General features: G+C 45.1%; 1 protein-coding gene across 43 annotated transcripts in view; it reads left to right on the top strand.

Moving 5' to 3' along the window:
* The first annotated feature begins 2,082 nt into the window (after positions 1-2,082).
* The window catches only part of NTRK2 (neurotrophic receptor tyrosine kinase 2), a 345,316-nt gene continuing 321,476 nt past the window's right edge, over positions 2,083-25,922 (top strand). For 7 of the 43 annotated variants that reach the window (XM_070248579.1, XM_070248575.1, XM_023627135.2 and 4 more), the window contains exons 1-4: positions 2,152-2,339; positions 3,028-3,149; positions 3,405-3,622; positions 4,109-4,681. In XM_070248579.1, the coding sequence (XP_070104680.1) occupies positions 4,470-4,681 (212 nt within the window). In that variant the 5' untranslated portion in view covers positions 2,152-2,339; positions 3,028-3,149; positions 3,405-3,622; positions 4,109-4,469. The other 36 variants (XM_070248580.1, XM_070248572.1, XM_070248590.1 and 33 more) reach the window with 21 other exon arrangements.

Here is a 25,922-nt window from a genome sequence, read left to right as displayed (position 1 = left end):
CCTTGTGAAGTCTGACTTCTGGATTTCCCGGACTCTCAGCTCTGTCTCCTCAACCCAGGGAGCTGGATTCTGCCTGAGTTCCTTCTCCCAGAGCCACAGCCTTCATTGTCTTATGTCCATTGTCTTGAAAATTACTGTTTTGTATATTTTGTTCAGTGTGTTGGTAATTTGGTTGGGAGGTTAAATGTATTCCCTATTACTCTATTTTAGTCAGAAACAGAAGTTAACAGTATTTTTGTTTTTGTTTTACAACTCAGTTGGATGTTAAAATGAATTTATTGGGTTATTTCAAGCATTAAAAAATGAAGTGGTATAATATAAAAAATAAAATATTAGTGTATTCCATGCATTAAGAGTAAATAAGTTTTGTTTTGTGAAACTGTTTTTAGTTGTATGTACATACGTGCGTGCATTGGATTGTGATAGAAAGGGCATTTCTTACTGTGGGTCATGGTGAAACCAGCTTGAGAAGCACCATTCTAAGTACATCATAATCCAGTACAGGCAGGGGTCTGCAACGCTTAGTCTCCATCTCTGCTTTGAAGAGTTCATATGATCTGGGGAAAATTATCTCTATGTCATTTTGTCCATCTGAGAAATAGTCCTCATCTCCCACAAAGCTATGGTCTGAGAATCCCTGAAATAATGTCTATGAAATATCTTGTAGGTCTTAAAATTGAGAAAGACCCACGATCCTATGAGTGAAGAAATGAATATCGATTGCCTGGTGTGTTTCAGGCTCTGTGCATGACAGTGTTGAGTTACCAGCGTGGGTGAGAGGGAGGTCCTTCCTGGCCCAGTGCCAGAACATACCCGGCTCCTGGAGGAGGCAGAAGGTGGGGCTTTAAGAAGCACTGTGAGAACTCACAGCACAGGGAAGATTCAGAGATGGTGGAGATGGGAAGGAGAGGGTCCAGGCGGAATCATTCAGACGGATTTGCAGGGTTAGAGGTTAAGAAAGTGAGAATGTAGAGAGCCTGTTTGAGGAATCTCAACTTTATTTCATTTATTCATCAAGCACATACACATACATATTTTCAAACCTACTATGTCCTTGAGATATATCAACGAATAAAATAAAGATCCTTGCCTTGATGGACTTTACATTCCACTGGGAGAATACAATAAACGATAAATATAATAAGTAAATGATCTGTTAGAAAAACGGCAAGTACTATGGAAGAAACAGCAGGGGAAGGGTGATTAGAAGCGGGGCCGCCAGCTCTAATTTTAAGTGGGGGATATTCAATGGGGCACATTTAGAATCTAAATATTATAGTAGTGTATATCTGTTATAATACACCTTCTAAAAATATTCCAACGTAATTAGAATCTTCTGGTCTGCAAACCACGCTGAAACTGCCCATCCTTTGGAGGTTGCATTGACACTTTGCGGCCACTAGGGTGCAAATGAGCCATTTCTAACAAAAATGAGATGAGGGTGTGAGTGTGAGAGAGATGTGGGTAATTATGCACACACCCCTGCCCCAGGTATTCCGCAGGGTCAGCTCCAGTTAAGGACACTGGCAAGACAGGCGGAAGAGTGTTATTACTTTGTGACGTGGAGCAAGACATTTTTGCCCTTGGCTTCCCTTCCTTGGCACGTCCTCGCCCAGCAGGGGATGGGGGCCCAGTAGAGAAATGAACTTCAGCTTGGCCATTCAGCACCCAACGCGTGTCCAGCCGAGTGATGGTGGAGAGAGGCAGACCTGCTGGCCTGGTCTTCCGGCGCTGCAGCAAGATTTCTGGGTGCTGCGGAAGGATTTCCGCGGTTACACTTGGCGCCCAGGGTCTGTACAAAAGCCCGCTAGATGCTTTCCGTTCCCTCGTAATATTTAAGGCGTCCTCGACATCTAAGCATTCACCTTGACATTGGGGTTTCTCGATCCTTTCCACTCCCAGCCTCTGTGGGCAGATTGGTGACCATTCTTATCATTTGGACGAAATCCCATCCGATCGCCATTTATCGCTCTGAGAGGTGCCCACCTTTTTCCCAGGCAGGAGCTCGAAGAGACCCGGCGAGCAGCGCGCTGGCAGGCAGGGCCGCGCGCGTCGGGCGCTGCCGGTTGCGCATCTGGCGCCAGAGCGCGCCCCCTGCGCAGTGCCCGGCACCGCCGCGGCCGTGGGTTGGTGCTCCCGAGCGTGCCGGGCGCTCTCTCCCCGCGCGGGGGCACCAGAGCCCTCAGAAGTGTCGGGCACTGCGGTGCATTTTCCCAGTTCCCTTTTAAATGACTGCGGAAAAACAGACTCTCCGATCCGCAAATGGGAAGACGGATTCTCAGACAAGGCTTGCGAATGCCCCGCAGCCATCATTTAACTGCGCCTGCAGAACAGTTAAGGTTTGTCACCCGACCCTCCCGGATCGCCTCATTTGTCTTTAGTGAGACCCCGAGGCTCTGCCCGCGCCGGGCTTCTCGGTAGCTGGATGCATGTCGTGCTGGGGCAGCGCGGGCGCAGGGCACGCGTTCGCGCACACCCGCGCACACACGAAAACGCGCAAGGTACGGCAGGGGAGCAAGGGCTCGGGGTGCCCTGCGTGGGGGTGGGCATCGCAGGGAATGAAGCTACGATCTGGGAATGGCTGCATCCTGCCAGGTTGAAGGATGAGAGAAAATGACGCGGCGCCACACACCGGACAGGCCAGGGTTGCTGCCGCGCATTTAGAGAACCCAATACGAATCAGGCGCGCTCCCTTCCCCTCACATGTCTCTATTTCCCCGGCGTGTGGTGCCAGAAAACGGCAGGAAAGAGACCCACTTAGAGAGCTAGTGTTGCGTCTGGAGACTCCCCTCCCTCTGTAAAAGCACTAACAGGAAGACCCTCCAAAACCACGGATCCCCAAATAGATGGCCCGGAATGCGGGCGGTTATCCTTGGTTGCTAATGCTGAACACGTTTTGGTGTTTACAATATTTATTTATTTTTAGGCTTGCTCGCCCTCCCTTTTAGGCAGGATGGGAAAGGAGAACGCAGTGGGGAGGGAGAAGGGAGGGAGGATTCCTATAATAAGAATCAGCGCATTTTTCAGAGCTGAACCGAGCCGGGTTTCCATTTCAAAAAAGGAGACAGCCTCTACTGCGAATGTAGAAGAGACCGAGGTGTGAATTAGGGACCAGGAGGCGTCGAGCGGCGGAACGGTCCATCTCAGAGGTACCTGGATCTAAACGCAGTCACATACACACGGGCGCCCCCACACACACAGGCGCGCGCGTCTACACGCCAGGATGTGTGCGTGTGTGCGCGTGTGTGAACTCCCACATGCTGCTGCTGTCTGCTTCTGGCCAGTGGCACCGATACCTCCCTCCTCCCCGCTCGCCCCCAGCTTCCCCTCCCATCCCTGTTGCTTTTGTCTGGAGGGTGTTATGGGTTTGTGTGTGTATGAGCGTGTGTGTTTTTGGATTTCAGACTAATTTTCTGGAGTTTCTGCCCCTGCTCTGCGTCAGCCCTCACGTCACTTCGCCAGCAGTAGCAGAGGCGGCGGCGGCGGCGGCGGCTGCTCCCGGAATTGGGTTGGAGCAGGAGCCTCGCTCGCTCCTTCGCTCGCGCTCTCCGCGCTCAGTCCCCGGCGGCAGGAGGAGCCTGGACCCAGGCGCCTCCGGCGGGCAATAGGCGCCGGAGCCCGGGTGAGCAGCGCGGACAGTGTCCTCCGTCGTCTCGGCCCTCGCTGTCCCCCCTGGGGCGGCCGCGGCGGCTCCCCAGGTGGGACGCGCCGCGCCACCTGCCCGCGCCCCCTGCGCCCAGCGGCCGTGGTGGATTCTGCAGCATCATTCGGAGGCTCAGTCTCGGAGCCATCGCAGCCGGCAGCCTCCGCGTCCCCTTTTAAAGGGTCCTTCGCCCGGCCTGTGCCATGGAATTCTCTCTTAGGGACCCTTGCCCTATCTCCTCTCCCTCGACCACAGGCTTAGAGAAAGGGTGGGCACACTGGTGGCCCAGCGGTGTAGTGCCATCGAGGAGCAAGTTTATTTCTGGGGCTGGAGCTGGGCACTCATCCATCCACAGTCTCCTGGCTGTGGTCGGGGTGGGGGTAACGCGAGCGCGGAGGGAGAGTGCTCCAGTTCGTGGTGTATGAGGTCCTGCACTCAGTCTTATGCGTGTCTGTTTGTTCTCAGCCTGGAGGTGCGTCCCGGATCCCAGTGTACGTCTAGCAAGGAGGCTGCGCCCCAGAGAGTCCGGGGAGCGCCGCCGGCTGGTGCCCGGCGCGCCAGGCCATGCAACGGCGGCAGCGGCGGAGCTCAGAACGGCGGTAGCGCCCCCTGTGAGGCGGCCAGAGATGCCCCGGCCGCTGTAAACGGTGCCGCCCGCCAGGACACGCTCAGCCCCGGACACGCTCTGCTCTGCGCGCCCGCGACGAGCACCGAGTAGAGAGAGCGGCGAGCGCTGTGAAGGCTACCTAGCCCTGGGAGAGGAGGCCAGCCGGTGCAGCGCAGGGACACTACTCAGTCTGACTCCGGCTGGCACTGGCGGCTAGGGATGTCGTCCTGGACGAGGTGGCATGGCCCCGCCACGGCGCGGCTCTGGGGCTTCTGCTGGCTGGTTATGGGCTTCTGGAGGTCAGCTCTCGCTTGTCCCACGTCCTGCAAATGCAGCGCCTCTCGGATCTGGTGCAGCGACCCTTCTCCTGGCATCATGGCATTTCCGAGATTGGAGGCTAACAGTGCAGACCTTGAGAACATCACTGAAATGTGAGTTCCTGGTGCTCTTCTCTTTCCTTCTCTCATTGCCCCTGGTGCTGGGGTTGACCAGGCAGGTCTGTCCCGGGCATGATTGTTGTCTCAAGTCGGGGAGAAGTCAGAGATGAGGGATGCGGGCCTGGACCGTCTTTCAGTTACCTGTCTGTTTCACAGGCGTGGGGCTGCTAACGCGGGGAGAAGCGTGACAGTTTAAAATAAGTTTTAAATATATATGTCAATGATATAAATATATATATATTCCTGGCAGGAAAGGATTCCATATCCACTTTCTATTTCGAAGGCCTACTGAGTGTGCTTCAGGTTTATCCATATACAATAACTTAGTTTTGGACATTTTCGTTTAATAAGGTGCTATGTGTGTGTTGTGTTAGGAGAAATTCCAGTAATATTTACTACAAAGGTTGTTAAAATAATGAACTTTTGGAAATTTGTTGAAGGAGGTTAGAGTCTCCCCAGTAAAGCTCTCTCCTCCTTTCTCTGCGCTTTGCAGTTCACCGATTTCCCTTTTCATTTAATATATCAGATTTTGCTTAGGAGATTGCATCCAGAGATGGCCTTGAAAATGATCTGTAAGAGGAGAAGTTCTGAGTGTTGAAATGCACTCGCTCAAAAGAGAAAATGTGCTCTTGGAAGCCTAAAAGCCTGGTCTGATTTAATTTGGACTTGACTTGCCAGAGATATAATTTTGAGGCCATTTGGATTATAAATCTTAATTGCCTATTTAATAATTTCCCAAGACTAGGTTGGATGATAAAGCAGTGTGTAGTGCTCTGATGAGTGCTGTCTTTAGCATGGGACCTCTGTGCTCCTGGAAAAGTGTGAGCTTGTTCTGGTCTGAGAGAGAAGCAGTGTTGTGTATTTCTGTCCTTCTCTTCTGAGGCCTTGTGACAAATACATTACCAAGTAGGAATTCACCAGTCCTTGCTCCAGAATTCCCCATCACCTCAGCTAGAGGTGTTTTATTTTTTTCCTAAGGACTTTGTCCTTTTATGAACATGAGATTTTATTTGTCCGTGTTGAGGGTTGTCAGGCAGAGTTTCTCCCGGTTTTCCTAAGGGTGTTTGACACAGAAGTAGGCAGCCCCGAAAGCAGAGCTGGGGCTGTGGCCTTCCGGTTGGCGAGTGCGCATGCTTTTCTTGCCCCCACAGAAAACGCACTCCCTGTTTCTGCCAACATAGTTGACCGAGATAACCTGTTTTTTGATGTAAGTAAGAGACTTTCCTAGTGTCTGTTGTTTGCTCTGCTGGCGATGCTCATGTTATAAGGCTCGGGCGGGAGGAAATGACAACAGAACAGAGGGGAACGTGCAGGCCTAGCTTAGCTGAGATATGCCGGGAGCAGCCAACTGTCAGGCTGGATCCAGGATGCTTGGGTCTCAATCTTTTTGGCAAGGATAGCAGCAGGCAGGGCCAGAGAGGGCCGGAGAGGCACAGTGGGTAGGGCCCCAGCGGCACTGATGGAGCCCCACCAGGGTAGTCAAAGTGTCTGTGGCCTTTGTAGGGTCTGTGTCTCTTTCATGAGACGGGGTGTCAGTAGTGGGAGGGAGGAAGCCATGTGGAACTCAGAGCTCTTCAGACTACTGTGAGACCACGAGGAGTACCTTTACACAGCTGGGTGTTTTTTGTTTGTTTGTTTGTTTTTAAATTCTGTTTTAGATGATAGATATATAATGAAGGAGGAAATGAGATAGGGCCAATCATTTTCACTTCAACATTTGTTTGACTTTAATATTTTTTAAGACCATTATTGGAGGAAAGAAAATAAAACTCCCCTTAAGTTTAAAAAATAATATTTTAAACCTTTGTGGTCTTAGCTGCCTGATAGATATGAAATCAATAGCTTTGAGCAGAGCTTTCTTATATCTATTCTCACAGTTACTGTTGTCGTGCCTTTTATATCTGATGGCAGCTTCCCATTGTCAGTCTTTTTAAAATTGATTTTGTTTTATATTTACCCAAGAATTTGTCACAGCTATTCGTTCAATAACAGCACTCCCAATTTCTACTCTTATTTGTTTCCCCCTTTTGATCTGAAAATCCACTGAGACGGAAGGAATCGAGAGGTGTGTAGGGAGGAGCGTTCGGGGGGAGCTGGATTAGCTGGGCAGCAGACGTGAGCTGTGAGAAAAAGTCCGCAGTCTGCTCAGGCCCTTGGCTTGGTGGGAGCCCAGCCCGTTTGTGCCCTCGTGTCTTTATCCGTAAAATGTATCAAAATCCTTGTTTGGAAAGCACTTCATATGATTATTTTGAATTCTGCTGTTTTGATATCAAAATGACATCAGTGGATGAGCCTGTTTCACTCACATCCTTATATGACACCATCTGTGCGCTTTTTCTTACATATTAATATTTGCGCGAACAGCTTTTAAATTCCTGGCCAGGGGATGCCAGCTACAGTTGGAACCACATTACACAATTTTTTGCTTTTACTTTGTTATTAGACCCAATGGAATTCCTAAAATAACCTATTTTAAAGTTCTAGTTTAATGATGTTTAGTTGAAATTACGTTTCTATTTTTTTAAATAGGAATAATGTAAGTAAATAAACTATGATTAGAACTTGCTGAAGCAACAGCTACCGTATCATTTAAAAATCGTATATCTTTTCATATCTATATTGGGAGAAAGTACCAGCACTGTGCCTTTTACGATTCAGAGAGCCTGCGGTCGACCATTTGAAAACTGTATGCATGATTAATTAAGAGAGAGACTTTTATTTTTTATCTCCATGCATATTTGAAGCCAACTTGACATTTCCTTTTCAGAGCCATTGTTTTAACGTTTTATTAAAAATCTTCCCATGACAGTATGTGTCTCACACCTTTACCCACTAACGTGATCATCTCTCTGTCTATAGATATTCACCACCCCGCCCAACGCCACACTGCTGACAAGTGCCAGCTTCTGTTGTTTGGGGACAGTTTTACCGAAGCAGTGCTAAATTAAATTTAAAAACAATGCCCTTGTCACATGTAAGTGGAATTCGAGAGTAGAGCCTGTTGTTGGAATTATGTAACCAGCCACTTAAACCTTAGTTGTAGCAAGTGGCGAAAAGCATCACAAAGGACAAGGTCTGTCTCACCAAACTGGTGAAAGGGGTGGTTAAAGTAAGTCGTGCACTTTTTTTATTGTGATCAAGAATATATAACATAGTATTTACCTTCTTAACCATTTTTAAGTGTACCATTCCGTGGTGTTTAGTACATTCACATGGTAGTGAAAGGGCACGCATTTTTATATTGCCCACTTTTTTAATTTTATTTTTGATGAGGAAGACTGGCCCTGAGCTAACATCTGTTGCTAATTTTCCTCTTTTGGCTTGAGGAGGATTGTTACTGAGCTAACATCTGTGCCAGTCTTCCTCTGTTTTGTAGGCGGGATGCCTCCACAGCATGGCTGATGGGTGGTGTGTAGGTTCACGCCCGGAATCCAAACCTGCGAATGCCGGGCTCCTGAAGTGGAGTGTGCGAACTTAACCACTACACCACTGGGCCAGCCCCCTATGTTGCCCATGTTCTGTCAAGCCCAGTGATAACCTTTTTTTCTGAATTTATTGGATTGTATTCTCTGATTTGGGGGTAATAGTTGGAGACAAGTCTAATATTTTCCTCTTAGTACAACAGAAACAGAATTTGCAGTTTCTGCTCCAGAGCTCCTGTGTGTATTTTATTGTTGGCTTGGTTAAGCGGCTGTAATGTTATGTCATTAATACATTGATTTTGGCACCCTCACCTTAGCAAGCTTTTCCACTGCAATTAATTGTACTAAAAAACTCTGGCGTTTATAAGCATTCAGTGAAAGACATCAGCTTTGGTTATTCTGGTATTTACTTCTCAGCCCCTCCACCGGGGCTTCTGGAACTTTGGATTATGCTTTGCATGCACTTAAGAACCACAGTGCAAGTTCTGAGTGTGGGTACATAGGCCACACTGGACCTGTTAATAAATAAGGCAGTCTCATTTACTTCATTCATTATTTAAGACAACTTGCAAGCGGGAGTTGAAAACATGCCGTCTTCATAGTGAAGGTATTTACAGAATACAGCTCAGCACAACTATTTGCAGTCTTGTTAGTTTCAATCTCTGCATTACGGAAGGTTTTATTACATTGGGTAAAACAATTGAAAAGCCGGTAACCCTTCTGACCCCACTTGCTTCCACCTCCCTCCTTTCCGTCACCTCTCATTGACTGTACAGGAAAATGTGTGTGATTTTTTTTCCTTCTCCGAAAAGTGATATTTCCTTATGGGAATTCAGAGCACTAGAGCTAGGAGAAGAGCCTGGGTTGTGTTATTACAAGCCAGTAATGGGAAGTTGAGATAATGTGCTCACAGCCCCCCAGCGCTGAGCCGAGTTCTGTTTAAGCTCTTTCACTGTTTCTATCCCATAAGCCTCTGTTTCTGTCTGTTTCAGTATTCTCTTGTAAAGGCATTTTCTAAGCTGAAAACTTGGCTGAACAGTTGAGAGTCGAGGTCTCTTTCTCCCTAGGAACACTCTGTATGATCTCTTTGACTATATCTAGGTCGTAGGAGTATAAAACCTAGAGTTTTTGTTTAGCTGAAAAAGGGAAATTGAATTTCTTTTTTTGGTTTCTTTTTCTTTCTTTCTTCTCTCTCTCTTTTTCTTTTTTTTTTTTTTGCCTTTGTTACTAAGCAAGTGGCTCCAGTTTTAACTCATTGCTCATCTTGCCTGTTAGAGAAAGAAACATCATCAAACCATTATGAATCGCATACACAGCTATTATTCCTCAGACTAACTTTCCCACTTCGCTGGAGCCTCTTGTGGGGTCAAAAGCCGTAGGGTAGGATGTGGTATTGAACCTGCTGCCCCTTGGAGCAATGCCGATTTTTGGTTCCTCTTGATATTTACAAATCAATTGGATGATTTTGGGGAGAGATTATTTAGACAGGGCAAACTTTTTACTTGTTTGATGTGTGTGGGAGAGAGAAAAGGAGAGAAAAAAACCCTGAACCTTGGATTATTAATAATTGATTGATCATTTTCATAATCTACTTGGTTGAGCTATTTGAAAACCCAAATCGCACACCCCCAGGTGGCAGAGGTCTGAGCCCTGCAGTGGCCTGATAATTTTAGCTCTACATTTGATTGCTGATCAATCTCCATTACAAAAGGCAAAGATCCCACATAACCAGGGTGCCTTCTCACCATTGACTCTGCACTCTGGGCTGTCCAAAGGACTGGGAAGTTGTAAATATTGACCAGAGAGATGAAGGAGTGAATGCTCATGAGTGTTCTAAACCCAGGGAAGAAAAGTGATGCATGGACACTAAGTGTACATGTTTAAAAAAGAGTGTGGTATAGAAAGCTGGAGTCAGGAGTTACCTGATCTTGAAGCAGCCCCAGTGTCTCTGGGCCTGAGCCTGTCAGATACAAACTGAGGACTTTGGATCCCATCCTCAGACAATCTTCTCCCAGCTCAGAAGTCCCACAAAGCTTCAGATACAGAGATAATGCAGTTTCTACAGCAGCCGTGAAGTCAAGGGTGGTGCAGAGTGTGCAGAGCTGGCAGTGTGAGAATCTGAGGACCTTTGGTGTCACAGTGTCACATGTGCATATTTTCAGTGTCTGTTCTGACAATTTCCCAAACCATGTCTTTTTAAATGTGACCTGCTAATAAGGCTGGTGGCATGTTAGTGTGGGCCCGAAGAGTCCAAGGTCACAGGATCACTTTGAATCAGAACCACAGAAGGAGAAGGGGCCTTAGAAATGTTCTCCTCCATACCCGTCTGCATAAACCAAGGGCAGTGAAGAGTCGCCAAGGCCAGGACTCATTCAAGACAAGGAGGGGACTAGAAGCTCTTCCTCCTAGCATCCAAAGGAGCTGCCACCTCCTCTATTTTAGGATGCCGCCCCTCTGTTCTGTGTCCTTGCACTAAACCCGACTCCAGCCCACCATTTTAGAAGCAGCAGAGATGTGAAGACAAGCTTAGTTTGGCTAAGTCTGTGCAAATTGGTCTCTACTAGAGACAAAGTAATTAAAAAGTGCATGAGCTTCTGATCCCAAAGGAATGACCTAATCTTCACATAGGAAGAAATGCATTTTTTGTTTAGTTTATTGTGAATTTTTTTTTAAATTTCAAGTCTTCCTCCTCTAAGCCATTCGTGCACAAAAGTCAAACTGCAGAGAACAGCTGTCATGAGTTGGCAGCAATGAGGGACGCTAACCTGGTGCCCACTGGACCATCTTGGCAGGCTGGCCTTGGAGGGAGAGCAGAGCCGACAGAGCAGAATGAAGGCTGCTGCCCCTGGAGCCTTTGCCACAGTCAAGGGTGGTTATGTAATGGAGGAACCCACACCCTTTGTACAAAGTCTGTCTTCGCTCCCTTGTGAAAGAGCTGTGGCCAGAGAGTTCTTATTTTTCGCTGCCTTCTTTTTATCCCCTGACTTCTCATTGCCCCAGGATTGATGGCTGAGCTCAGTGTCTGAGCCAGTGAGCGGGCTTAAGCGTTGTTGACTCACTTCCAGAATTCGTTCTGCTACCATTTTGTATGTTATCCATGGTCTGCTCTGAGACATACCTCTGGTTTCATGCAGGGCTTCTCCCCAGGGAACTGAAAGGCACTTTACAGACATCTGCTTATTTAGGTTTAAAACCTCGCTCTGAAGTAGGTGGGAAGGTCTTGACAGGCTCAGAGGGCCTGTCAGGTTGATTGGCTTGCCCGGGGCTCTCTGGTCAAACAGAGGGTAATTCGGGATAGAACCCTGTCCAATGTCTTGCTTAGGGCTCTGTCTGCTCAGCCCCACTTGCCCATACTGGGGCTTGAGAGCCCAGATAATATTAGGAGAAATGTAGAGATTGAAATAAATGTTCACAAGTCAAACAGCATGGCAGTGGGAAGGAGGCGGACTGGGCCTTCATCTTATGTCTTTCCCCTTCCATCATCATCTCCTCCTTCACAATCTGTTATCCTGTTAGACGATAAGCGATTTGTGTGCCCTTGGGAATGTAGCATCTTCTAGAAGAAAAATATTAATAATCATACACCATTTAGAGTCCCCGTTTTATTGCAAATAAGGAACTATTGCTATTTAGCACCCCACACTTTCCTGTAATCTTCATATCCCAACAATTCTCTGGACAAACACACATACCAGAACTCTATTTGTGTGTGTACAGTGTGTCTATGAATATATAAATATATGTATAGAACTCCACTAGGTGTCTATAAATATGTAAATATATGTATAGAATTCCACTAGGTGTGGTCCTTTCAGACTTAATTATCTTGAATTGTAAAATTTTCCTAATAACTTAGAATTTACTTCCTTAAGCCACCTAGACTTTTTTTTGAGATATAATTGACATATAATGTTATGTTAGTTTCAAGTGTACAACATAATGTTTCGATATTTGTGTATATTGTGAAATGATCACCACAATACATCTAGTTAACATTCATCACTATAGTTACAATTTTTTTTCTTGTGATGAGAAATTTTAAGATCTACTCTCTTAGCAATTTTCAAATATACAATGCAGTATTATTGACTATAGTCACCATGCTGTACGTTACTTCCCCCCTCAGACTTTTTGTTGTTGTTGTTGAAGAAGATTCGCCCTGAGCCAACATCTCTTGCCAATCTTCCTCTTTTTGCTTGAGGAAGATTTGCCTTGAGCTAACATTTGTGCCCATCTTCCTCTATTTTATATGTGGGTCACCACTGCAGCATGGCTGAACAGTGGTGTAGGTCCGTGCCCAGGAACCAAACGCTTGAACCCAGGCCACCAAAGTGGAGTGTGCTGAACTTGACCACTACACCACAGGGCTGGCCCCCCCACTCAGACTTTAAGTTGTGTTTTAATCGTTCTAGATTCCTCTTGATGCAGACCTGATGAAAGGTCTTCTCTGAGTAAGCATTAGAAGACGGACTCCATTAGCCAACCTGGCTGCTCAGAGACCCATTGTGTCTGTCGTATTTGATCAGTTCTCAACATAGACAAAATTTATATTATCATAAGTGAGGCATTTTTGAACAATTCCACAGCAGTGTAATTTAAACCAAAAGATATTAGAATTTGGTTTTCAACCTCTGAAATGTAGGCCAATCTAAAAAGATAGGCTCTTCTAAACCAGTCTTTGTCATCAAAGTTGTCTCTACTTCATGTGCTGTAGACACCCAGGATGCCAGGTGGCAGAGGGGCCTGTGCCCGAATTCTCTGGCTGTCACTCACTGTGGGGACAGCTCGCTTCCCTTCTCTAGCTTTGATTTACTCCTCTGTGCAGTGTGTGTGCAGGGGTGGAAAGTGGTAGGCGAGAGAGCTTGACATGATAGCCTCTAAATTCTCTGGCAGGGTTTGAGAAAAAAACAAGCACTTCTCTCCGAAAACCTCAACCAAACCGAAACCGCCACACCTGTTTTAGTCTGCCCCTGGTCTCACTTCAGAGCTCTGCTGCTGCCATCCCAAACTCAAAGAAAATTACGGAAGATTTTGCTTCTGGGATGCTTCCCTTGCATTCCTGCTTTTGGCCTTTTCCCCTTGTGACCCTTCAGTCTCCATCCTCTGTTTCTGGCAGTGTTTCTTATCCCCCACCCCACTGCCTCCAGCTCACAAACTCTCACACACACACACTCAGGCAGATGTCTGTCTGGCTGCAAAGCCCTTTTAACAGATTGCAATGAAATCTTGGGTTGCAGGACCTTATGCGTTGACTGTCATTCCCACTGAACTTGGCTTGATAAGATTAACACTGTCAGAGAGGCATCAACGTCTAGGAACCTGGTGTAACTGAAAGTAGCCCTGGCGGGGAGATGGGAGGTGGGGTTCATATCCACACTCTCACAGTATCAGAACCTGGAATCCTGGGGGAGCCATTTAATCTCACCAGACAGTTTCCTTATCTCCAACCTAGAGGTTGCGGCTTGGATGGATGCTAACCTGTGAAAGGCTCTGTGGTTCTGAATCAGTCAGCCATGGTGCTAGTGTTTCCTTTTCTGTTCTGGAATTCGCCCTTGCCTTCTCCCCCGGGGCCAGTGTAGAGCTTGTACCAGTTCTCTTGGTGGTTTAAGCAGCAGAAGTTCTATTTGTGGATTTTCTCTGAGTCCAACTCTGCATTTCAGGTCAGATGGCTTTGCAGGTCACCTGCTCCTTGCCGTCCTGGGTAGCAGTGCTCCCATGGTTTCCCAGTGATCGAAACAAACTTGTGCTTTTTTCCTACAGATGGTTTTCTTGACGTGTCCTGTCTCCTTGCAGTCTCAGCGTTGTACCCGCTAATCCACAGGTTCACGTCTGATCAGAACACCCGCTATGGTGTGTGTGTTCTGACGTCTTCAGTCCACTGTTGGTCCATTCCTGCGGGTGGTGCTCCCAAGGGATTTCTAACTGGCTCACCTCTTTGGCCAGTCTCCACTTCCAAGGTCCCCAGAACAGGAGCTTGCACCAAAATCAATTCTCGTCTTTCTGCCCCCATCAAGTTTTCCTTTCATCCTGCCTGGAATAGTTTACCATATGTTTCCAAATTGTCACGTGGGGTGCCTGCCATCTAATTCAAACTTCATGCAAACATTAGTTCAGTTCAACTAGTGTTTGTTGAGCACACTGGAATGCTACAGACAAGTAAGCTACTGTATGGAGGCAAGGAGCCCTGAGTAGCTAATATCTAGTGGGAGAGATAGATGCATAAACATCTAATTTTAATATAATGTGGTAAGGGCAGTCAGTGCACATGAGGCTACAACCCACATTTGTTTGGTGATTGTTTCAGCTTCAGCCAGCCATGCGGCCATTTACAGAGTGTTTCCTCCCAATTGTGCATCGTTTTCACTGTTTAACAGTGAAAGGTGTAGACGTGTAGACTGGGTGTGAACAATCCCCTGTCCCTACTTCCTGTGATGGCAGTCACCCAGCTGAGTTGTGTTATTTTCTCTCTCTCAATAATTTTTGCTATTCTCCTACTCCATTTGAGCAAGCTGCCTACCTCTGGAACCAGCCTTTCCCTTCTGTCGCCATGGGAGGGCTGGAGTGCCACTTGGCTGAAGCTAATCACTCCACCTCTATTACCGATCCCATCCTCTTAAACTTGTCTCTGTCAGCGACTTTCCCTCACTCACCTCTATTTTCAGTCTCTTTCTCTTGTAAACATCAGAGTTTAAGCAGGGCCAGGTCTCTCCCAGCTTAGAACAGTTTTCCTTTAGCACCGTTCCCTCCCTCTCCATCCATCCATCTGTAGTCTCTGCCCTTCCTCCTCTCTCCATTGAAAGCCTGACCTGAGACGAGTGGTCTGTATTCGTGTCTGTTTCCTCACCTTCTAATCCAATCTCAGTCCACTGCGTCATCGAGCTCAGTCTCCCTCGCTGTCCCCAAAGACCTTCTCAGGGCTAAATCTAAGGCATAGTTCTCTGTCCTTCTCTTACTTGCTTCTTAGCAGAACTTGGCCTCATTTCTCACTCCCTCCTTTGGTTTTGGCCTCGGTGTCACTCACTTTCCTGTCTTCTCCCAGTCCCTCTTGCTGCTGCTTCTTAGGCTGACTTGTAGGCGCCCTTTTCTGTGCCCCTAAAAATTGATGTCCCTTGGGCTTCTGTCCTAGGGCTGCTTCTCTTCCAGGGCTATCCCTGGGCAACCTCAGTCTCATCTATGACTTCTGTTTCCTTCTACATGCTAATGGTGTCCTAATCTATGAACTATCAGTGATGACCTTTGGGCTCATATGCCCAGCTGCCTACTGAACGTTCCTCTTGGATATGTCATAGTGTGTCACACTCGACATTTCCAAATTAAATTCATCATCGTCACCCCATACCCATGTCCTGTGTTCCCTGTCTTAATGGATGGCACCATTGTCCACTTAGTAATATATGCCAGGAAACTTGGCTCCTCCTTCTCTTTAACCCCTATATTCATTCAATTACAAATCTTGCCGATTCATTTTCATAAATTTCCAAATTTCTTAAATTTGTTCAATTCTTTTTAACTCTACTGTTTTCTTTCCTTCCTTCCTTTCTTTTCTTCCTTCTTCCTTCCTTCCTTTTTCTATTTCCACTGGGGTCTGCTCTGTGTCATGCTAAGTACTTGGGATATGGGGTGAGAAAGACCAGTCTGGTATCTTCTCCTTACCAAGCTTGCAGTCTGGGAGGAGAAATGAGCATCAAACAAGTACTTACATAAACAAAAAATTAATTCATTCTACCATCATTTTTGCCTAAAATGCTGTGGCTGCTTCCTACTTGGCATCCTTACCTCCAGTCTTGGCCCCTCTCAACCTTATGCCACACTGTGCTGGAGTGGTCTTTCTAAAATGCTGATCTTATGTCACTGCTTCTAATTGCCCTGTGGCTCCTCCCATCTCTTAAAATAAAGTCCAAAGTTTTGTTTTGTTTTTTTAGTTTAAAAGAAACAAAACCAGATTGTCACTGCATTGCTGTATAAGGAATCATATGACTATCACATAGAACCCCGAATACACAGATCAGCATGACATAATTGCTTTCTACACCAGCAGATCTATAAAGGAGAGCAAATTATAACTGGAAGCTTGCTTGGCAATCTTGGAATTGGAGCAAGGGCACTTAATTCTGCATTTAAAATGTTAAATGGCATTAAGCTAAGCTTGCCTGAGGCATCCATCTCCATAATGGGAGAGCCTTCACAAAGGCAGTGCAGAACTTGAAGTGCTTTGGCCCGGACCTGTGTCCCCTGGATGGACACTCCTTTTTCTCTCCTTCATTCACTGCCCGGCACCAATTCTGATTGACACATTCTTTCTTCGGAAAGGTTAGCACCTTTAGCCAAGCTCTGCTCAAGCCTGGGAGCCTTTGAGATTTCTTAAAGTGATTTTGCACATGTTTTCTTTGAAGTGCATTAATTTTATTGTGTGGAATTCTATTAGAAATTAACTTTTTAAAAAAGCTATATGCGAATGTGATAAGAAAGGCAAACAACATAAAGGAGTGCGTCGTAGAAAGTTAGTCTCCCTTCATCACACCCTCCAGCCCTCCAGTCCCTCAGCCCCCTCTCCAGGGGCAGTTTTGGTTTTAGTTGTGTGTCTGCCTCCAGAAAGAGTCTGCTCGCATACGTGAGTATATATCTATATCTTTTTTGTTTGTATGCAAATGAAGCCATATTATACCACTGTTCTACATCTTGGTGGGTTTTCACTCAACAATGTGTCTTAAAAATGTTTTTGTGTCAGCATATGTACACCAGCCTTATTTTTTTCACAGCCACACAGTAATCCGTTGAAGGAATAGACTCTATTTTACCAACCTCCTTTGAACAACCTTGTGTGCAAGTTCTTGCACACATGGATGATTTTATCTAAAGGAAAAGTTTCTAGAATATGAATTGCAGGGGCGTTTGTGCCTTTGAGAGATATTGCCAGGTAGTCTTGCAAAGAGACCACCTCATTTCATTCTCCCACTCAAACTGGAAGCACCTGTTTTTCTACAGCTAAGCCAATACTATTTGCTATCAAACCTTTTGACCTTTGTCAGTCATGTTCCTGGGAAATGATATTCACCATTGTTTTATTTTGCAATTCTGTAATCATGATCTGGGTTGAAAGTCTTTTTATATGTATGTAAGTCATCTGTCTTTCATTTTCAGTGAACTACATTGTCATATCCCTTAGTTATGTTTTTTTCTATTGGGTTTGGTGACCTTTTCAAAAAATTGATTCATAAAATCTATTTAACGAAAAGAAAATTTATACTTTGCCTACTGTTCTTCTTGTCTGCCGATTTGATTATGAATTTTCTTCTCCTTTTTTTGATAATGCAGAATTAATTTTTTTTTTGGTAGTAAAATTTGTTATTTCCCTTCTGGCTTCTATGTTGTAAATGTGGCAAGGAGGAGTTGCTCCCTCTCAAAGAGGATAAAATAAGTCTCCTATATTTTCTTCCACTACTTTTACTATTTCATGCTTTTGTGTTTAAAGCTTTGCCTTCTCTGGATTTTTGAAATATAAGGAGTGAAGTAGCAAAAACCAATTTTTATTATTTTTTCAAGATAGCTAATCAGCCAATCAAGTTTCTTGATAGCATTGATTATATAATTCTACCTTTCCCTCACTAATTTAAAATAACGATTTAGTTATATACGAAAATCACCTTTATATTTGGTCCTACTTTGGGATGTATCCTATTCTGATAATCTATCTGTCCATTTACATGCCAGCACTGAACTTTTTATCTCCTTTCAGAATTTTCAGGATTATTCTTACATGATAATTTTTCTGTATGAACTTTAGGAATTGCTTGCCTGGCTCCACATTACATTGGTGTTTTAAATTAAAATAGCATTACATTTGTCTGTTTAAACAAGTCTTAAAAGCCCTGCATCCTCCAATTCAAACCTCTAGCCTCATTTCTTGCCTCTCCCTTTCTTCAATGAGATGATTCAGCCACTCGGAGCTTTCAGTTCCCCTGTTGAGCTGTGCTCTTACTTACCTCCCAGGCTACACACTGACCATCCTCTGCCCGCCCGGAGCACCGTTTCCCTGCCTCCTGGCTACCTCTGGCTACCTCCCTCTGCCTGCCTACGTCTGGGCTATGTGTCTCCACCAGGTACTCGCATAGCCTCCATGCTTCTCAACCCCAGCATAGGTCACTCAGCATCATAGATGCATGCCCGGCTACCTGTCTGTACATACCTTTAGAATACAGGCTGCATGAAGGCAGGGACTGTGCAGATCTTGTTGACTGCTCTTCCCCAGCTCCCAGCACAATGTCCTACATCTTCACATTATCCACACATACACTTGGACACACACGCACTCCCCTACAAGTCTATCATTTAGAATTCCAAATAAGAGTATTTATTAGTTGTTCTTTGGGCCAGCAATATGTAAATTTTGAGATGTGACTTTTATAAAGTCATCAGGTTAAGATGTTGGTTTAAATAAATAATCTTTATGGAATTAAATAGCTCAATGTTGGCTCATGCACAGTAAGAAATCAATTCATTGTAGAGCCACAGCATAGCTGGAAAGGAAGAAAGGCAAAGCTTTGATGAGGCAGGCTGATTACTACCCAACAGGAAGGAGGGACAGGGAAGAGTCGGGAGGATGCCTGCGAGAGCGTGAAGAGCAATGCACCGCGGGCCAGCTAACAACAGGGGTAAATCCAGGGAAAAGAATCATTCCAGGGACATCTGATCTCCAGCAAACGGATAGTCCTAATGAGAAAGATTTGTGTCTTTTCTGTTGTGTCAGAGCTTATAATGGCTATCCCTTTGGATCAACTGCACTTCTCCTTGCGACTGCATTTATGGCACTTCACTTAAATGTGATTCTGGCGTGAGATTTCAGATGTGATTTATCCCTCTTGTAGTAGGGATGGTAGAGATTGTTCATTTTTCTTGAAGAACTGCAGACACCAGGAGTATCAAAAGGTGGTGTGTCTGGTCCAGTTGAATGGACCATCTGATGCACACACTTTGTGCCTTGGCAATCAAGGTGCGATGGGCTGATCCTAAGAATGTTTCATAGCTTCCTTTGTATTTATAATAATTAACACTATCAAGAACCTTAGAAATTTTGATAGTTGTTTGAAAAACTGATCATAAAACAACTGATAGACATATGAGATTGAAAGGCTTTTAAAAATAGAGTGGGGAAGTATATAGGTGAACAGATTGTGTTGAATAATCCAAAAAGACACTTCTCCCTTGAGATAAATAACATCCATTTATTTATGTTTACACAATGCAGTGTGTTCATAGTATACATACAAATGAAAATAGTTTAGATTCCTTCTGTATTTTGAAAGTTAAATTTTTAAAAAGGAAGGGACCTGATGGAACCAGTATATAATGTTTAACGCTGATAAGAAAAATCTTATTCTTGAGTTATTGGCTCTCATGGTAAGTGTAGGTGACCCTCTGGATTTAAGTTCTTAGCCATCTCATTTATTCTTTCAGTGAATTGCTTTCTCACCAGTAAGAAGTGTCTTCTGGAGCATAACCGCCTGGTGACTTGAGGGCGCTATTGAGCCTTTTGTCTCTCCACCTCCCTTGACCCCAGCCTACCCTAGAATCCACCCCGTCATTCCTCTCCTTTCATTGTGTTTTATATCCACACAGAGACAGTTCAGAGGGCAATAGATATTCTGTTGACGTAGTTATCTCTTCCCGTGGACAGCTGAAATGGAAGACAGGAATGACTGTTTATACATGCGTGTGTTGACTGCTTGATCAATTCATTCATTCATTTAGTCAATTAGTCCATCAGCAAGTATGTTTTGAATGTGTCCTCCCACCAGGCACTTTTCTGGGTCCTGGGTTACAAGATCTAGGCCAACTCCTGCCATTTGTATGGCCTTTTGAAGGGCCTCTGTAGAGGTCCCCAGTCAGATCACTCCTACTCTTCTCTCTCGAAGCTGTGTAGCCAATCCAGCCTCGCATCCCAACTCCATCAACACCAACACAGATAGCGCCCTTGGGCCCCCGCCCCCCACCATTGTGCCTAGGGATGTGCACATCTACAGCATGGCATAGCCTCAGGAGGAGAGACGCACAGAAAAAGGCTGCGCAGGGCCTGGGAGTGGGCTCAGGGCCTTCAGGTAGGGAATTGTAGGATCCTAGTAGGTCAAGAAGGAAGATGTGATTTCCAGGTAGGAGCATCCTGTTGGCCCTGAAGACTCCTTGCCTCATATGGAGGAACTTGGCCAGAGAAGTACCAGAGTGAGGGCCTCTAACATGCCTGGGCCCACTGCCCAGAGCTAAGGGCACTAGGGACAAGGCTGTTTGGGCCTCTGCCTTGTGGATCTGGCCTCTGCATCATCATAGTTTTGAGCTATGATGATGCTCTGAATGGAGGAAGTGCAAGACTTATGCCCTGGGAGTGGGCAGTGGGGTGACCAGACTACCAGACTGCTCCTCCCATTGCAGTGCCCCCCTCTCTTGACGGGAATTCTCAAGCATGGGGGGCCATGTTTCCCACCAGGACAACATGTGCAGAATTCGTCCCCTGACTTGTATTACAACAGGATTTGGGATATCACAGACACGGACAGATTAGCAAAGCACAGATCTGTCCTCAGCAGTTAATGGGGATTGTTAAACACCAGCAGCTGTGAACTTCCACCTTGCTCTCTTCCCCATACAGATTTTATTATTACCCCTGAAAGGTTCATATCTGAACATAATATTTTAAGAATCAGCTCATTATGGCTGAATATTTTTGTTTTTACTGGCACCCTAGGAGGATCCTGGGATTGTGAAAACTGTGCCTAAAAAGTTATTCTCCTCATTATTTCTTTTTTCCAAATTGAAAAATCACTGAGTATGTCCATTTCTGTGTATAGGTGGATGGACGAGTTAATTTTTCATTTTCTTTGGGAGTTTGCATAGGAGAGTCATATAGGTCGTGAGGCAGGATAGCTTAAGAGACCCCCTGTGAAGTTGACTGCTTCTGCTCCTTTGGACTAGTTATTAAAGTTCTCTCTGTGACTCAGTTTGCCCATCTATAAAAGAGGGCAATAATAGAACCTTTCTCTGGGTTTCTGTGGGGTTAAAGTGAGTTGATGCATGTAAAATGTTCACACCAGTGCCCAACACAGAACATGAGCTCGGCAGTTAGTTTTTATTTTGTTTGGCCAACTTCAACTGTATTTTGAAGGAGAATAGACTCTGTAGGGCTGAGGAAGGACAGGAAAGCAAAAGAATCTGCCTCAAGTATGGCTCTGGCCAGGCGCTGGGGCTGAGGACAGATGGAAAAGGGCGTTGGTTCTCTTCATGGCAACCTTTGCATGTCCTTACACTCAGTGGCGTATTCCTCTCATCTTGAGGGACCTGGCATGCTCAGCTGATTGGGATGTTGATCATTTGTGTGCTGAGCAGTCGTGGGTCAGATTTAGCCACTATTATTCAGGTCATCATCTTCGTTCTGCAACTTTGCTATGTTCGATGGTCCTGGTCCATTTTATTTACGAGGTTGTTTCCAACAGCTCCCCTGGGCTCGGGGGGTTCTCAGTCAGTTTCTACTCCATTTTCTCTTTTAACTTTCTTTCTTACTCTTTAATTGCAAGGTCTTTACAAAATGTATGTCTTCTTTTCCTTTGTGTTTAAATTCTGGTAAAATATTCATCACATGAAATTTACCATCTTAACCATCTTTAAATGTGCAGCTCAGTGCCATTAAGTGTGTTCTCACTTGTGCAACCGTCACCACCATCGTCTCTGGAACTCTTCTCATCTTGCAAAACTGAAACTCTGTACCCTTTGAACAACAGCTCCCCATTCCTCTCCTCCAGCTCCTGGGGACACCGTTCTACTTTCGGTCTCTGTGAATTTGACTACTCTGAGTCCCTCAAAATATACATCCTTTTGGACAATGATGCATTCGTTGAATTGCAAGTTTTTATAAGTGATTGGTTTAGGATTTTTAGATGCACTCACACTTCCTTTCTGCAAAATAGCTTCTCTTTATGTGGCCTTACACCACCACTTATGACTTGGATCCCTTTCCAGCAGCATCTTCGTAGTTTAACTCTGAAGAATTGATCTCTAACCTTCTTTAAAAGTGACTCAAGATTAAGATGTGAAGGGAAGCGAGGGAGACCACATGGAAGTGTGCTCATGTTCTCTTGCTCTCTTTACTCCCACAGCCCATAATGTTGGCTGGAAAATTGTGCCGAAATCCAAGCAGACCTTCAGAAAGAGCCTAAAATCTTACCACTTGAATCATTCGCTTTTCTTGACGTTGTGCCTGATGCTCATTTTTCTCTGCGCCGTGTGTGACCTATCCTGAAGCTGGAGCAGAAATATTAGTTCCAAAGATTCTCTTCGAATGGAATGATTTGGCCTGACTGGAGGCCAAGAGCTTTCAAAACTGCGTTCTGCTGTGATTAGTGCTGACTTGAGTGCTTCTTAGACTTCTTAAGGCCTGGGCTAGTCGTGGGAAGTTCTTTTTCACTGGTCACCAGTGAAACATTGATGGGGCTGAAAGAATGGGGAAAGAGAAAAAGACATTTTTTTGAAAATATAATTTTTGTGTTGAGCTGGAGTTGCAAGAAGATTTTGCCTTTTTATGAACAGTCACTGTGAAACACAGAAAATCATGGATGAAATGATTAATAACTCATTTCTTGAAAACAAAAGGTAATTACAATATCAGCATATTGGTCATAATGACCGCTTAATTTGTATTGAATGAATATTAGAAATGTTACAATTAATCAGTTTATCATTAGTCTTTGAGTAACTGATGATAATTATTTTATGCAATAAGGTTAATGAGGTAAAAATGAGAGGGAGGGAATGAGGAATAGAAAAAGAGACTGGAATTCTCTGCAAGTGATTCTAATGGTTGACATAGTTGCTGTAACTGAGCGCAACGTTTGTCCTCAACTTCCTGGCAGTGAAAAGAGAAGCTCATTATTAGGAAGGAGAATGCCTGCTAATTCCACAGGAACATAGCTTTGTCTGGCACTATGTTCTGAAAGGAATTTCTACTGCAGAGACAATGAGTGATGTAATTCACAGCTTTTATGAAAAATGCAGAAGTAGAGTTCATTTTCTTCTTACTGAGAAAGCCAGTGAAATTTGGGCGAAGTGACAAGGACATGAATTCTGCAAGAAGGCTAACGTGGTCCAAGAATTTAATGCCCCTGTACTCTAATTATAAAACACAACGCAGGAGCTTTGCCTCCCGTTCCCGCATACCTTGTGCTGAACCAGGCTTTGGTAGAAGCTGGGCTGCAGATGATTTGAAGTTGTCCCCTCTGACCAGAGCCTGGAAAATTTTAATCTCTGTTGCTGGTTAAGGCCAGATCCATTCTTTTTGGAAACCAGACAAGCAGATGGTGGGGCTGACATCCTTTTACAAAGACCAAGCAGCCCGGCCTGCGTGCTCATCCAGGTGGAAGCCCCCGACCGCGGACTAGATGAGGTACCAGAGGGCAGGTGCAGGCTTGCTGGGGAAGCAGCCCTTTGACGGCCCCAGAACTTGGACAGATGCTCGTTTGAGACCACAGAGTTCCACCCACAGAGCACAGCAGAGATGGTTTTAGCCTAGAAGCTCTTAGGAGCAGGTGTGACCAGACGGCTTCCCAACCGTAAGAAAAGCCCCCTCAGGCTCCTGGGGTGCCCCCAACTCTGAGAGGGATGGCTCCTCATGGGCCTGCCAGGATGAATTAGCTGCAGAGCGTCCCCCAAGTCACCTAGTGAGCCGACTCGTGTTTCTGGTGGTTTCATATTGACTGATGTCAAAGGACACCTGCCCAAAACAGAGGACACCTGCCCAAGATAAAAATTTTGGCTTGAACATAACTTAAGCCTCCTTCTTGACAGGAGTTTGGTATCAGGACCATTTCCATCCTGGGGCTCTTCATTTAATCTGGTGGAAATATGTCATGGTTCTTGGTTATTGACTTGTCTTTCCATTTACTATGGCGGATTATTGAGACCTATTGAAAGATCTGAGACTTATCGTGAATAATGATATTAAGTAAATTAGTGAGAAGGAAAACTATTTTTTGTCAGGAAAAAACACATCTCTTGCTCTTCCTGGGATTTATTTACCACCGTACCCAGTAGAAAATTATCCTCAGGTATGTCTCTATCAGTTTTAGTTTAGTTTTTCACAAGAGAAGAAGCTTCTAAAGCTTCTGGAACAGGTAGAACTAACTTTTTTTAAAAAGTGAGGTACTTTTATTGTGGCTTCTGTGTCATTTTATTTGAGAGACTCACTTCAGGGATCTCTTTGTGTGGAGACGACATATCAATGCAGGAGAATGGTTGGAGCAGCACTGAAGTCTCAGAGGAAATTACAAGCAAGATTTAAGTCACGGGTCATAAAATCTTTCCACAGGCCGGTGAAATGGCTGAGGTCAGTCAGGAATGTGACCACCTGGAAATGCACCCTAAGCCCCCAGGGGCAATGTTACTCAGCTCGCCCTGACTGTTGCCGGGAAGAAATGTTAGTCCAGTGTGGTGGGCCTTCTGTTTTTTTTTTTAAGAGCATATGGAAATTCAGATTTTTAAAATGTGAAATCTTCCCATTTGGAAAAGTCTAATAAGAAGATGAAGGCACCCGGTGTTGACTAGATCTGGGCCACTTGCTGCCTTTGTGACTTCTGGTTGATCGGTTTATATGGTTTATGTGGCACATTATGCATAGACCGGGGTCCAATCCTAAATCTCCATGGGAGACTATGCTAATACGTCAAATGAAACTTACGTTTTCCTGGTGGAGACTGATGTGTTTATGGAGAAAGCCAAGCTGAAGGGGTTTTTTTCAAAGTTAATTTTTCTGGTTGTAAATTGTGGTGTTGCTGGTTGGAAACCACCTTGTTGATAGAGGAGGATTAAAAAATGCTATATAAATACTCATAGAAAAATCCGGAGTGTAATTTTTTTCTTTGTAATATTTTGCTAAAGTTTTCCTTTAATTTGTGGGCTCAAGGGAACTGAGACATTATCAGGTCCAAATTTCCTCTTCCGCAGATATGGTCTCTGCAGGCAAGGTGAGGTTAAGTTCACCGGCTAGTTAGCGATCAAGCCAGGCCTTAAACCTTGGTGTTCTCCTCATTGTTAATAATAACTAGCATTAATTGAGGTCCTCGTGTGTGAGAAGGCAGTTTTCTAATTTCCCAAAAACCCCATGAGGCAGTTACTGTTGCCACCTCATTCTACAGAGAAGGAAACTGAGGCGTAGGGACTTGCCCCGGGTCACGGGGCTGTAAGAGGTAAAGCAGTAGAGTGTGTTTATCCCTCCACCACACCGCTTCTTATTTTCCAGGCACTTGAATTCTTAAATTCCCAGGGTATCTGGGCTATTCTAGGAAGCTGCAGTCTCAGAGCTTGGCATTATGTAAGAATTGGAAGAAGACTTTTTATTTATCTCCTATTAGCTCTGTGTAAATATAATACATGACAGCATCCTGTAAAATGTCCTCATTCCTTTTCATTGACTAGTGCTTTTAGGCTGTGATCATTTGTAAAGGTCCATTTTGCAGAAATTTTAGAAATTATTCCTTGTCAAAGGTGCAGGATTTAAAACTCCACAGTCCTAGGGGTGTGATATAGTGGCTACAAGCTCAGACTTCAGAGGAGGCAGATATGGGTTCATCTCCTGTTTGGGGACCTATGTGACCTTGGGAAAGTGACCTGGCATGGGTGGACCTCAGTGTCCTCTTTTAAAAGTGGAAAGGATCCGGGGTGGCCCGGTGGTGCACCGATTAAGTGCTTCACACATTCTGCTTCGGCAACCCAGAGTTCGCCGGTTCGGATCCCGGGTGCAGATATGGCACTGCTTAGCAAGCCATGCTATGGTAGGT

This window comes from Equus caballus, chromosome 23 (genome assembly GCF_041296265.1).
Source record: "Equus caballus isolate H_3958 breed thoroughbred chromosome 23, TB-T2T, whole genome shotgun sequence".
Taxonomy (NCBI): Eukaryota; Metazoa; Chordata; class Mammalia; order Perissodactyla; family Equidae; genus Equus; species Equus caballus.
This window is presented reverse-complemented; position numbering and strand designations above follow the sequence as displayed.